The following is a 15,156-nucleotide window of genomic DNA, read 5'->3' as shown; positions in this document are numbered from 1 at the left end:
TATCAGAATGCATGAATATGTTCACATCATACAATCAATCAAGATTACAACGCAAGGGTTGTACGCCTTTTTTCTAAGTCCTGAAGGGGGCACAAAACAAAGACAATTATGGTTTAGACAATTATTAAGAGTAGGAAGGGATAAGATAACCAGGTTGAGTTCATGGATTAAACTAGGTCAGGTGAGCAGACCAGAATTTACAATAGTAATAAGTAAAACCACTTTTCTTTGAACATACTAACCGCATGTTTTAGAAAACTCATATAGTAGTACGTAGAATGTTTTTTTGAAAATCCTAGCATGCCAAAAAAAATATTTGTAAATCATATAATAATGTACTTAAATAGTGGTATCATAGTCACCCAAAGGCAAATCCGTAAAACATTGTGTTACACCAGTGAAGAAATATGGTGGGCCTCATCACCTGAAGGTGAAGCTATACGACATTAGGTTGCGCCTATAAGAAAACATAGTACATATCACATCGACACTAGCCTTGACTAGTGAAGTTGTCAGACACTGATTTCGCTAGTGAAGTTATCAGACACTGATTTCGCTAGTGAAGCTGAGAGTATATCAAAAAATACCTTGATATGCATACACTGGGTCATATGGTCGTAGACGGATACATACTCGATCCCTGAGCGGCAGTAGCATTTTAGTGTTCAAGAGTCATATAATTTCAGTAGTTTTAGAATAAGGCTTATTGCAATAGGTAGTTGAAGCACAAGAAGCCATTAATACCTACAGAGAAACCCTGATAGTTGTAGGAAAATGAACCTACTAGTTACAGATAATAATTACTATTATTGGTACCCTGAATAATAGGAAGATCCAAAAATGGCAATAATGTATGAAATTCTATACAGTGTAATCTAACCGTAGTAAGGTGCCCTTATCTGATTTCCATCTCATACTTGTGTAAATGGACGGACCTGGCCAATGGACATAATGCTTGTACATCGTAGATGCATTCTTATCTTGGAAAGCTTTGTAATTCCTTTTTATTTAACCAACTTTCTGCTTCTTCTTTGATCCACAGAATTAATTCAGTTGGGATGATGTTATTAAGGTTGATAAACATCGAGAAAAGTATCTTGGTCATGGCATCAAAGGATATTTGCTAGTAATAGTATTCTCCTCTCGGTATTTCTGGACTAGCAAATTGGTCCAAAATATCAAGTATGAATACCTTTTCCAGCTCCAAATCGAATTCGAAATGAATAATTTACAAATTAACGTTAATAAATGAAAACCCAAACAATTATAACTTCTTATATATATAAATAAAAAAAAACACCGTAACATTTAAAATAAAAAAGGAAAAGAAGAAAAAAATACAACACACACACACACACAGAGAACACCATCAGAAGCCCCAAACACCAACTTACTGAAACAGAAGAGACACCTCACCCAACCGCAACCAGAAATTGTGAAGGATACCCACGGTCCACCACTATACACACACACACACACACACACACACACACACGAACTTAGAACACAACGACATATAGAATACAACGACATACTCAAGTTAGGCATCACAGAAATAGCAGAGGGATACCTCAGCACAATCTTCTGGTTAAGCTGCAGGTACTACTTTCACAATGAAAAGCTCAATTCCAAATATTACCAAGAGCAAGCAAGTCTGCAAAAAATAAAAAAATTAACTGTAAAGTGATTAGTGATTACATAATATATTTGTAAAAGGAACTGAAAAGAGATCGGCAATAATTCTTAAGTGGGATTAAATGCATTATTTCATGTGTTTACGGGATCTGAAAATTCATGTCGAAGCCTAATGAAGAATGTTGTGGCTGTGAAAACTGTCATAGACCATCAGTTTAACCTGTGAATTTGGACCCCATGTTCATGCCAGAATGAACTTAAGAATCATTCATAAAACAACGCAGCAACATAATGTTGGAATATGTGGCCAAGTGGCCAACTCACATCCGCTTTCGGCTAATAAAATAATAAGGTGGACAAAATCATTGTTGCTTTCCTTGTTTTGAGGAGAAAAGGAAAAGGCTAGCAAGTAGCCTTATTATTTTATTTGTATTTGGTTGTTTTTTAAAAGGGAATGAAGGGTGCAGCCGAGTGAAGAGAAAAAGAAGGAAGGTCACCATTTGTTTTTCAGCATTCCTTTTGTGAGAGCACCGAGAGTAGAGAAAAGTGAGGGAGCTCATTTCAGTTTTGGGAGCAAGGGAGAGTTGCAGAGAGCAAGGGAGAGTTACAGAGAGCCTAAAACAGAAGAGAAGCTGCTGCTTCATTTGGTTAGTAATCATCTACCAAAGTAGTTGTTGTTGTAATAGCTTTGAGCTATATGTATAGAGAAGAAATTATTCATTATATTTCTTTCTCTATTTGTTTCTTTGGTGTGTGTGAGCTATTGGGTGTATTGGGCTTTTGGGTTGTGAGATTGTCAACACTTTGTAAACTCCCATTTGGTTGATAGTGGATTATTGGGTGAGCTCCTACTGCTCCGAGGACGTACTCCAGTTACACTGATTGTGGAGGAACCTCGTTAAAATCTTGGTGTTATTTTCTATATTGTTCTTGCATTTCATTTGATAAATTTCTGTGGGTTATCTTGATTTGGTTCCGCATGGTTTGGTGCTATCCTAGCACAACAATTGGTATCAGAGCACTGGTTGCTCTTGGGTACTGTCTAATTGCCAAAAATGTCAGACGGGCAAGATGAGAATCCTTTTGGAAGCAGCTCCGGATTTGCAAGAACTACGGTGCAAAATGCAAAGTTCAAAGTTGAAAAGTTTGATGGCACAAACAACTTTGGGATGTGGCAATGTGAGGTCAAAGATGTGTTGGCTCAACAAGATCTACTTGCCGCTTTGGGAGAGAAGCCGGAAGCTATGTCGAAGCCGGAATGGGAGAAATTAAATTTGTGGGCTTGCTCTTCAATTCGGTTGTGCCTTGCAAAAACTCAGAAGTATTTTGTGATGCGGGAGACATTGGCAAGTGTGTTGTGGCAAAAATTGGAAGACAAGTATATGACGAAGAGTGCAGAGAACCGGCTACACTTGAAGAAAAAGCTCTACCGCTTCCAATACAAAGAAGGTACAAAAATGATTAGACACCTTGATGCTTTTAATAAGTTGATTGCCGACTTGTTAAATTTAGATGAGGATATTAAGGATGAAGATAAGGCCTTAATATTGTTGAATTCCTTGTCGGACTCTTATGAGAATTTTGTTACCACTATTATGCATGGTAAAGAAACTGTGAAATTTGAAGATGTGTCAAATGCCTTGATGAATTATGAAATGAGGCATAGAGATAAAAATCATGATAGTACCTTGGAAGCTTTATTTGTTAGAGGTAGATCATCGGAGAGAAGATCATCTTCTAGTAGGAAAAAATCACAGTCTCGACCTAGAGGAACCTCTAAAGGTAGAAAACCTTTGGAAAGGGATGAATGTGCCTTTTGTCGTAATAAGGGCCATTGGAAGAAACATTGTCCTAAATTGAAGACCAAAGGTAAAGAAAGTTCTGAAGCTAATGTTGCTGAAGTTGAAACAGATTTTCTTGATTTTGTTTTAACCACTTCCTCATCATTTGATTGTGCTACTAAGTGGGTGTTGGATACGGGTTGTACTCATCATATGACTCCTCACAAGGATTGGTTTTCAAGCTTGAAAGAGTTTGATGGCGGTGTTGTGTTCATGGGAGATGACAATCCTTGCACAACAAAAGGGATTGGTACAGTTCGTTTGAAGTTGCATGATGGCATGGTTAAAGAGTTGACAGGTGTTCGGTATGTACCGAATTTGAAGAAAAATCTTATTTCTTTGGGAACTTTGGAAGCCAAGGGCTTCAGGTTTCATTCAGATGGGCAGACATTGAAGGTGACTTATGGTGCACTTGTTGTGATGAAAGCTCCTTGATGTGGCCATTTGTATTTATTGCAAGGAAGCACTGTGACAGGTGAAGCATCTGTAGTCTCAGAAAATATGGGCACATCCGATTCTGATACTACTAGATTGTGGCATATGAGATTAGGCCATGCCGGTGAGAAAGCTCTACAAGGGCTTGTGAAACAAGGCCCTCTAAAAGGTGCCACGACTTGTAAGCTTGATTTCTGTGAGCATTGTGTCTTGGGGAAGCAAACTAGAGTGAAGTTTGGTACTGCTGTACATCAGACGAAGGGCATTCTTGATTATGTGCATTCGGATGTTTGGGGTCCTACAAAGACTCCCTCTTTGAGTGGTAGACATTGGTTCGTGACCTTTGTTGATGATTATTCAAGAAGGTCTTGGGTTTACACTATGAAGCACAAGAGTGAGGTGTTGAGCATTTTCTTGGGTTGGAAGAAAATGGTTGAGAACCAGACTGGGAGAAAGATTAAGATTTTGAGATCGGATAATGGTGGTGAATACACATCCGACCCTTTCTTTAAAGTTTGCAAAGAGGAAGGGATTGTGAGACATTTTAGTGTCCGGGGAACTCCACAACAAAATGGAGTTGCAGAAAGATTGAATCGAACCCTGCTTGAGAAGGTTAGATGCATGTTGTCTCAGTCGGGTTTGAGCAAGTCGTTTTGGGCAGAGGCAGTTACTTATGCATGTCACATCATCAACCGATTACCCTCAGCTGCTGTTCAGGGTAAGACGCCAATGGAGGTATGGACTGGAAAACCTTCTAATGATTATGATTATATTCGTATTTTTGGTTCACCTGCTTATTTTCATGTAACTGAAAATAAACTTGATCCTAGAGCCAAAAAGGCTATCTTTCTTGGTTTTAGTAGTGGTGTCAAAGGTTACAGGTTATGGTGCCCGGAGATGAAGAAACTTGTAATCAGCAGAGATGTGACATTTGATGAAGAAAATATGTTCAGAGACTCTGAAAAGAATGTGAAAGATGTCCAACAGGTGGAGCTTGAGAAAGTTGCCTCTAATACTTCAAATCCTATTTCCGCTGATGTCGAAGCCACTACAAGTGAAGAAGTGGGAGACCATGAGGATGTTGAAGAAGTTGAACTTGAAGATTCTATTCAAGTTGAAGAGCAAGTTTCACCTCAAGAGTCTATTGCCAAGAACAGAGGAAAAAGACAAATTACCAAGCCAGCTCGGTATAGTGACTATGTTGCTTTTGCTCTTCCTATTATCACTGATGAGATTCCATCCAATTTTGAGGAAGCCATTGAGAGTGAGGAAAAGGAGAAGTGGTGCAATGCCATGGGTGATGAGATGAATTCTCTCTTGAAGAACAAGACTTGGGAGTTAGCTAAATTGCCTAAGGGTAAGAAAGCTATTGGTTGTAAATGGGTGTATGCCAAGAAAGAAAATGCTGATGAGAAAAGCAATGTAAGATTCAAAGCAAGGTTAGTTGCTAAAGGGTATGCACAAAAGGAAGGCATTAAATACAATGAAATTTTTTCTCCAGTTGTGAAGCACTCCTCAATTCGCATTATGTTAGCTCTTGTTGCACAATATGATCTTGAGCTTGTGCAACTCGATGTGAAGACGGCTTTCCTACATGGTGATTTGAATGAAGAGATCTATATGTGTCAACCGGATGGGTATAAAGTGAAAGGGAAAGAGAATTTGTTTTGCAAGTTGAAGAAATCACTTTATGGCTTGAAGCAATCTCCAAGACAATGGTATTTGAGGTTTGATAAATTTATGAGAGGCCAAAATTATTCTAGAAGTCAATATGATCATTGTGTGTACTTCAAGAAGTTGCAAGATGGGTCTTTCATTTATTTGTTGATATATGTTGATGATATGTTGATTGCCTCAAAGAATGTTGAAGAGATTGAGAAATTGAAGAAGCAAATGAAAAATGAGTTCGAGATGAAGGATCTTGGTGAAGCAAAGAAGATCCTTGGCATGGAGATCACTAAAGACAGAGAGAAAGGTTTGGTATGCTTGAATCAAAGACACTACCTTGAGAAGTTGATTCAGAAGTTTGGAGTTTATGACTCAACCAAACCAGTTAGTACCCCTTTGGCTCCTCATTTTAAATTGAGTTCTCTACAATGTCCTAAAACTGATCAAGAGAAGCTACAAATGAAAAATATACCATATGCAAATTTGGTTGGTAGTTTGATGTATGCAATGGTATGCTCTAGACCGGATATTGCTCATGCAGTTGGCATGGTGAGTCGATATATGCATAATCCTGGTAAAGAGCATTGGAATGCAGCTAAGTGGATATTGAGGTATCTCCATGGTACTCGAGATGTTGGTTTATGTTTTGAGAGGGATGACTCTGGTATTGGTCATTTTGCTGTTGGTTATGTTGATTCAGATTATGTAGGTGATCTGGATGGAAGGAAGTCTACTACAGGCTATGTGTTTACTATGGCTAAAGGGCCAGTTTGTTGGAGGTCCATTTTGCAATCATCTGTTGCCTTGTCTACTACAGAGGTTGAATATATGGCAGTTGCTGAAGCTATAAAGGAGGCCATTTGGATACATGGACTGATTAGAGATTTGGGGGTTGATCAGAAGCAGGTGGAGGTACATTGTGATAGTCAGAGTGCCATTTATTTGGCTAAGTATCAGGTTCATCATGCGAAGACCAAGCACATAGATGTGCGTTATCACTTTGTTCGTGAAGGGGAAATCATTCTCCAAAAGATTCCAACTAAAGACAACCCCGCTGATATGTTGACTAAGGTTGTTGGTGTAGCCAAGTTTGTTCATTGCTTGAACTTGGCTCACATTTTGCCTATATAAAGAAGGCGTTGAGCAGTAGGAGTTTTTTTTTTTTGGAGCATTTTGGCTTGTGATGGCGTTTTTGGAACTTGGCCAAGGTGAAGATTGTTGGAATATGTGGCCAAGTGGCCAACTCACATCCGCTTTCGGCTAATAAAATAATAAGGTGGACAAAATCATTATTGCTTTCCTTGTTTTGAGGAGAAAAGGAAAAGGCTAGCAAGTAGCCTTATTATTTTATTTGTATTTGGTTGTTTTTTAAAAGGGAATGAAGGGTGCAACCGAGTGAAGAGAAAAAGAAGGAAGGGCACCATTTGTTTTTCAGCATTCCTTTTGTGAGAGCACCGAGAGTAGAGAAAAGTGAGGGAGCTCATTTCAGTTTTGGGAGCAAGGGAGAGTTGCAGAGAGCAAGGGAGAGTTATAGAGAGCCTAAAACAGAAGAGAAGCTACTGCTTCATTTGGTTAGTAATCATCTACCAAAGTTGTTGTTGTTGTAATAGCTTTGAGCTATATGTATAGAGAAGAAATTATTCATTATATTTCTTTCTCTATTTGTTTCTTTGGTGTGTGAGAGCTATTGGGTGTATTGGGCTTTTGGGTTGTGAGATTGTCAACACTTTGTAAACTCCCATTTGGTTGATAGTGGATTATTGGGGGAGCTCCTACTGCTCCAAGGACGTACTCCAGTTACACTGACTGTGGAGGAACCTCGTTAAAATCTTGGTGTTATTTTCTATATTGTTCTTGCATTTCATTTGATAAATTTCTGTGGGTTAGCTTGATTTGGTTCCGCGTGGTTTGGTGCTATCCTAGCACAACACATAAATTACCAAAGAGTTTCTGAAGCGAACATTTTGAAAAATATATATAAAATTACACTTAGATGTAGACTGTCATATAAAAAAAAAGTGAACAAATTACCAGAGATAAATTCGATCTTTGGGTCTTTGACGCCTTCATTAGATGGGACTTTGCCTGCCCAGTAGCAGCGTGAGCACTCTCAACATTGGAGCCAATGTCATCTACAAAGCAGATAATAACCGATAAGAAAACACAAGCCAGATAAGTATAAGTGCCTTCAAGAGACGAAGGAGAAGGTAAGTGGTACCAATCATGGTTCCTTGCTCACGAACCAGTATAGCAAGATCTTTAAAAATCTCATTCACTTCACCAATTTGCTGCTGGATCTTGTATTCCCTGTTCTCTTTCCTCGATGATAGCCTCATTGAAAGCAACCTCATTGTCCAATAGCACGACCTCTTGTCTGCAGCAAGGCTCACTCATAAGCAAAGAAATATGGCACATCCAACCTTGATAAGAGTTTTAAACTGTAGTACATAAATCAAACACAATGTTTTAAAAGACGAAGGCGTGAGTGAGGCGTTTGATGGATAGCTCACTTAATTTTTATTCTATATATTATAAATATGTATATATTATAATACTTTGTAAAACAGATATTCATTATCATTCAGAAGTGTACAAATTATAAACAAGTATAACTCACATGACCAAGTTTAATCAAGAAAGCAAATTAATCAATATTCAAGCATTTACTTAATTAAATGCCTATATATATATATATATAAAGAGAAAAAAAGAAATAAGGATAAATATAAGGGAGTTTTAATGAAAAGGGCTTGGGCTAACAAATATTTAACTAAAAACCATCCCAAAATGTTATTTAACCAAAAGAGCTCAAAGTTTAATAAAAAACCATCCAAAACTATTGTCCATGGGTCAAACTTACAAGCTCAACCCACTACAAATCTACACTTCCGTAAATACCCCTAAATGATTTGATATTATCTTGACTCTTCACCAACCTCAACCCAGCACGAAACTGCCATAATAACTCCATGTCTTCCTATCAAATCGAATTCCCCCATTTCAAAAACAACCAAATCAAAGTTCAAATCAAAGTTGAAAAAGGAAGCATTCATCAGAACAAAGCCGCCGAAACAAGTTCAAAGAAGTTTAATGGCAGAAACCAGTGAAAAAGTGTCTGGAAAAAAAAAAAAAAAAAAAAGAACCAAAACGTAAAACTGTTTCTGGATAACCTAAAACATAACACTGTTTCTGGAAAAAAAAATCAAATACAGTGTTTGTTTTGTCTGTGCACAAACAAACACTATATCTGGAAGGAAAAGAACCAAAATCCAGAAACGGTGACTTAAATTCCAGTAACAATGATTTAAATTTCAAAAACAGTGACTTAAATTCCAAAAACAGTGACTTAGTTCCAGAAACAGTCTATGCATCAGTTGATTATATTTAAGAAACAAGATGCTTATTTTGTTTTGAATCCAAATACAGTGAATTTCACTATTTCTTTTCTAACTTACATTTAAAAAACAATGTGTCTATTTCATTTGGATCCAAAAATAGTGACTTAGATTCCAAAAACAGTTTATTTTTACAGTCTAGAAACAGTGACTCGTCGTTATTATTGAATAGCATGTAGATCTCAAATTTATTTTCTGGAGAAACAAACGATGAACTCCACTGACGATGAAAATTTGAAAAACAGTACCTCGAATACATTATGAATAATAATGACGATCACATTTCAACGAAATAATACAAAATATAAATTAAATAGCATGAGGATCTATATTTTTGTTTCAAAGAAAAAGAAGAAGGTCAGCAAAACAACAATGAACTCCATTAACGACAAAAATTTGGTACTCAACCTAAAAAAATTATGGGTAAAATCAACAAATCATAATTTATTATAGTTGGGCCATTTTTAGTTGGACTACTTTAATATGGGCCTTGTACTAATCATTAAACAAAACTTATAACATGGTTTTTTTATTATTATTAAAACTAAAAATTTTCAAGCCATTTTCATTAGTTTTCCTTAAATATAAAGACTTAAAAATAAAAGAATAATATAACATTAAAATATATAATAAAAAGATGTTTTTTCTACAGGTCAATCATGAGCATATTTAGGAAAATAAAAATAAAAAATAAAAATGGTTACCTAATATGTATCTTGTATATGAGAAAATAAATATTAAAAGCAAAAAGTGAAGAGTAAGGAGATGGCGGGTAATAAATGTCAATGATGTAGAACAACACAAGCTGTGCGGCATGATTATTCTACGCTTCAGATGTCAGAAATTTTAAAAATTATAGGGGAAATGCTTGCCACCTTCTCACTTTTCCGTCAGGTGTCAATTTCCTTGCACCTAAATTCTTAAACTAAGCATTCAATCCCTAAAATTAATTAAATTTTGTTTTCCAAATTTACCCATCTTAAATGTAATAAGTCTTCATAAACTTTTTCCCTTGCTAATTAAAAAGTGAAATTGACCAATTGTTCCCCTCCATCGTTTTCTTCGCCAATGGCACAATATCATATATTCAGATAAACCACCCTAACTACTAATTATCATATGGCCTTTCTAATAAGAATGGAATACATGTTTTCTAGGATATAACTTTTTGTAATAAGAATGGAGGTGCAATGAGGTTTGTTTGTACCATATTTGATCAATCTCAAAATTACCAAGTATCGGTCAACGTCATACCGTCAAGAACCCACTGAGGGGTTCATGTTGAGGCACCCTTGCCGAAGCACAAGAGTTTCCCTTCAACCAAGAGGCCAATCACAGCATGATGCAATGAGGTTAGTGCCGATGTAGTTCCCTTTTTTAGGGCGGTTTTGAAATGGTACTGTGGTTCCACCACCTTTAAGTTTTACAACCATGAAAAGAGATGGTTCAGTTTTTTTTGTTTTGTCTTTTGGCAGAAGAAAGTACTAACTGTAGACAGTTAAAGACCGAAACAACCTTGACCGAAGTGAATTGTATGGTTCTTTAAAATTCTAAACGACTTGTAAAATAATAGAAAAATAATAGAGCATTCTAACAGACAATGGAGACGTAAAAATTTTCAAAATAGCTTATAGACAAAAATACTAGAAGCATGGTGTAAACACGAAAAATTCCTGCAACAAGAAACAAGAATACCGTGTACAAAATATATTTTGTATTAATGATTTTGGGGTTACAATCTCTTTGTAATTTGATCCTCTGATTCTATCTTCGTAGGGTGTAGGTTTGTGGATGAGCTGTTGATCCAAAGGGTCGTCGGGGCTTGATCTAAGGATGAACAGTTGATGAACGGATCTTCAAGAGGCGTTGGGCTTGATCTTGAAGAATGGGTGTATGAGTTTGTTGAGGTTGTTGATCCAAAGGGCCGTTGGGGCTTGATCTTAGGATGAACGGATGATGAACACTTTCTTCAAGGGGCCGTCGGGGCTTGATCTTGAGTTGGTGGAAGTTCTTCAAGGGCCGTTGGGGCTTGACCTTGAAGGAGGATTTGACGAAGAACGAAGAGTGTTTTCTTGATCCTTCGGGATTTGCTTGAGAGCTTTAGAGTTTCAAGGCTTCAAGGTTTTGGTGTGATGTAAATTCCCTTCTTTCTTTCTTCTTCTTTTTCCCAAAATGAATGCCTTAGCTGCCTATTTATAGAATTCCAAAACTTGATTTTTGGATTTAAATAATCAGATGAAATAAATCATTTCTGCCAGGTATTGACACGTGTCCTATTTGATGACTTTTCCAATTTATTTCGATTTTTCGTTGAGTCACACGCTACATGTAAAATTTATGTGACACGTGAGCGTTGAAATTTTAATTATTGGTCAACATTCATTTCACCGAAATTTCGATGTCTACAAATGCCCCCACTTCAAGGCGCGTCGTAGACATGTGCTTGTCACGTGTAGAAGATGCGTTTTGAAGTCCCTTAATGTGGATGTCAACCCAAGGGCCGTCGGGGCTTGATCTTGAATTGGGCTGGAAATTTCTTCAAGGGCCATCGAGGCTTGATCTTGAGTTCGACTGGAAGATTTTCTGGTTTCCTCCAATCGTTGATTTTCCACAGGCTTAATCTTGAACTGGGCTGGAGATTTCTTCAAGGGCCATCGAGGCTTGATCTTGAGTTCGACTGGAAGATTTTCTAGTTTCCTCCAATCGTTGATTTTCCTTTGTGCTACTCTTGAACTGGGCAGCAGGATTCTTTTGGTCTCCATCGAAGGTCTGAGGTTACTCCTTTTATCTGTTTCTTTGTTCAATCTCTCCAATTCGTATTGAAGAGGGTTAGAGGATAGCTCAGCATATGCAGTTGTTGCTTGTCTCCACATGCTTCAATGTATCATTTTCACTTGCCTTACTTGCTCCCCTTTGCAGAAGTGGTTCCTTCTCTGGAAGTGTATCAACCGTTGAAGATGACTACTCGAGAGCAACGCTAGGTAAGCAACCAGGGAATAGATTCCAGGCAGTCGGTTCCAGATCGGAAGACTGACTCCAAGTGCCGGCTGATTGCTTCTTTCACTTTGCCATGCGAGTAAGAACAAGGACAAAGAAAAAGACAGGGAAAGAGCATGATATGAGATACTTTTGCTTTTGACCTTGATGATATGAGATACCTTTGCTTTTGAAGAAGCGGTGAATGAATCAGCACATGCTTCAATCTATCGTTTCCTCCTGGGTCATCTGTACTCCAGGCATCTGGTATCATCTTTGGGGAAGAAGAAAAAATTGAGTATTTCGAAAGGCTTTGCTGGGAGTGCGCCCTCAGAGGTGAGGAAGAGTTGGGCATTTTCTTCAGGTCTGCCTTGCCATAAAAGATGAAGGTCGACATATATAGGGATTTCCCAATAGCCAGTGGTGGTACTGTTCTTTTACCCTTGTCGACAAACGTCTCTTCGATTTTTGAACAAGCGTTTCTTTGATTTCTGAGCGAGCGCCTCTTCGAAAAAGTAGTCACGGGTGCGGCTCTGTCACCACGCTTGTTGGCAAAGGCGCGTAGTTGGGATGATAACCTTCACGTGTTTTCAACTTTGTCAGATATCTTTTGACAAAGTTGAACGCGTTATCTGAAAAGCCGCGAAAGCGTCGCCGAACTTCACGCAGGAAAATCCGATTTTTTTTGAATCGGTGGTCGTGTTGCCTTGGCTTTTTATAAAGGTATCGATCACCTCCAACATGCACACTTTGAAGATCGCCCGTTTGTGAAAATCATCTTCGGCCCTTTTTGATTTTACTCCATCCACCTTTCTCTTTTAACCCATTGACAATGGCTAACCCATCGAACATTTGCTTAGATTTGAGTCTCAGCAGTGATCCGGTTACGCCGCGTCAGGCTAAGGTATGGTGCCCGTCTTTCTTATCTTCTAATGGTCCTCTTACAGGTGAAGACTCCATGATGATGGATGCAACAACAGCTACGATAGTAGCTAGGAACCTCCTCACTCCTAAAGATAGTAGGCTGCTTTCAGGACGGTCCGATGAGTTGGCCGTTCAAGAGTCCCTAGCTCTCATCCAGCGTTTCCAACTCCTGAAGGCGCAACTTTGCATTTTCTTCATCAGTCAAGCCTTCTTGTATAACCATCCTTAGTGAGGGGATTTGACTTTCAAGCGGTAGAACAGCTTCTATGCCATATACGAGAGAATAAGGTGTAGCTTGGGTAGGAGTCCTATGTGTAGTCCTATATGCCCAAAGTGCTTCACTTATTCTTTCATGCCAGTCTCTCTTTGTTCGGCCGATTACCTTTTTCAGGAGGTTGCACAGCGTCTTGTTGAATGCTTCCGCGAGGCCGTTGCCCGGAGCATGATACATGGAAGACTTGTGCTGCTTGAACTTGTATTTGTCGCAAAGCTCGTCCACGAGTCGGTTGGAGAACTGCTTTCCGTTGTCAGTGATAATGTAGCGAGGCACGCCATATCTGTGGATGATATGCTCCTTGATGAAACGAACAACAGTTTCCTTTTTTACTTCCCTTAAAGGTATGGCTTCAGCCCACTTGGAGAAGTAATCTGTTGCAGCTAGGATGTAAGCTTCCCCTGCAGATGACTTTGGCGTAATTGGTCCTACAACGTCCAATCCCCATGCGTCGAACGGCCATGAAGCAACTGTAGGGTGTAATGGTTCAGGCGGTTGATGTATGAAGTTGGCGTGGAATTGGCAGGCTTGGCACCTTTTGGCGTGTTCCAGGCAGTCCTTCACCATGCTCGGCCAGTAGTAACCCATTCTTTTAAGCCGGAAATGTAGCTTTGGTCCAGACTGATGTGCCCCACACACACCTGAATGTGCTTCTTCCATGGCTTGATTAACTTCTTCCTCACCTAGGCATCTCAGGAGCACTCCTTCAAAAGAGCGTCGGTAGAGTGTTCCTTTGTAGTAAAGGAAGCGAGGTGCTCGTCGACGTATTTCGGAACGGTGTCTAAGATCATCTGGAAGCTTTCCGTGCTCTAAGTAGTCGATCAACGGCTGTCTCCACTCTTCAGCATCGACTGGAAGTACCGAGATGACATTTGTATCATCTAGTGACACTTCATTAACGAGCGGAATCACCCATCTTTGGCAAATTGGCACGTCTACAACTTCATCTTTTCCTAGTGTCATACTTGAGGCTAGATTGGCAAGAGCGTCTGCCATTTGATTTTCCTTTCTTGGCACATGTTCTAGTGTCACAGCTTCGAACTTTTGTAGTAGTTGGGTCGCTAGCCGGAAGTATGGGACGAGATCATCTTTCCTCACCTCATATTCAGTTAAGAGTTGATTGATTATGAGCTTGGAATCGCCATATACCTCAAGAGCTGTGATTTCCATGTTGATCGCCATTTGGAGCCCGATGATCAATGCTTGGTACTCAGCAACATTGTTGGAGCATAGCTCATTCAGTTGGAAGGAGTAAGGTAGTATTTGCCTTTGTGGTGACATGAATACTACTCCTGCCCCTGCTCCGTCTGCTCGTGCGGACCCGTCGAAGAACATCGTCCATGTCGGGAAGATGTCGACGTAGAACACCTCATCGTCAGGCAAGTTGTCTGAGATTTTCCAATCAGCCGGGATTGGATGATCGGCAAGGAAGTCTGCTAGCGCTTGTCCCTTGACGGCTTTAGCTGGGACGTAGATGATCTCATATTGATTAAGAAGCAAAGCCCATTTAGCGAGTCGCCCTGTCAAGACTGGCTTAGTCATAACGTATTTGACAGGGTCGGCTTTAGCAACTAAGTGGATGGTGTAAGCATGCATGTAATGTCTGAGTTTCTGAATAGGAAACACCAAAGCGAGGCACATCTTTTCTATTGGGGAATAGTTCAACTCAGCGCCGGTGAGAGTTCAACTGAGGTAGTAAAGTGCTCCTTCTTTTTGGGATTCATTCTCTTGCTTCAAGAGTGCTCCGATTGAACTTTCCTGAGCAGCAATATACAATATGAGTGGTTTCCCGGGCACAGGTGCCCCCAGGACAGGTGGACTTGACAAATATTTCTTTATGCTTTCAAAAGCATTATGGCATGCTTTGTCCCATACGAATGGAACATCTTTCTTCATGAGGCGACTAAATGGTTGACAACGCCCTGCGAGGTTGGAGATGAAGCGTCTGATGAAGGCTAGCCGTCCTTGTAGACTTTTCAGCTCGTGCAGGTTTCTTGGCTCGGGCATG

At 39.3% G+C, this 15,156-nt stretch overlaps 1 protein-coding gene across 1 annotated transcript; it reads right to left on the bottom strand.

Annotated features, from left to right (window-relative positions):
* Positions 1 to 1,588: 1,588 nt before the first annotated feature.
* Positions 1,589 to 7,930, bottom strand: LOC125470900 (syntaxin-22-like). The gene is made up of 3 exons (XM_048570660.1): positions 7,798 to 7,930; positions 7,611 to 7,711; positions 1,589 to 1,654 (listed from the first exon to the last, which is right to left on the bottom strand). Exons 1-3 carry the CDS (start codon positions 7,928 to 7,930, stop codon positions 1,589 to 1,591), a joined length of 300 nt encoding a protein of 99 aa, XP_048426617.1.
* Between the last annotated feature and the right edge of the window lie 7,226 nt (positions 7,931 to 15,156).

This window comes from the organism of the source record quoted next, unplaced genomic scaffold (genome assembly GCF_019419815.1).
Source record: "Pyrus x bretschneideri cultivar Hongxiangsu unplaced genomic scaffold, Pyrus_bretschneideri_v1 Contig54, whole genome shotgun sequence".
NCBI classification, from domain to species: domain Eukaryota; kingdom Viridiplantae; phylum Streptophyta; class Magnoliopsida; order Rosales; family Rosaceae; genus Pyrus; species Pyrus x bretschneideri.
Note: the sequence above shows the minus strand (reverse complement) of the source record. Positions and strands in the feature narration are given on the sequence as shown.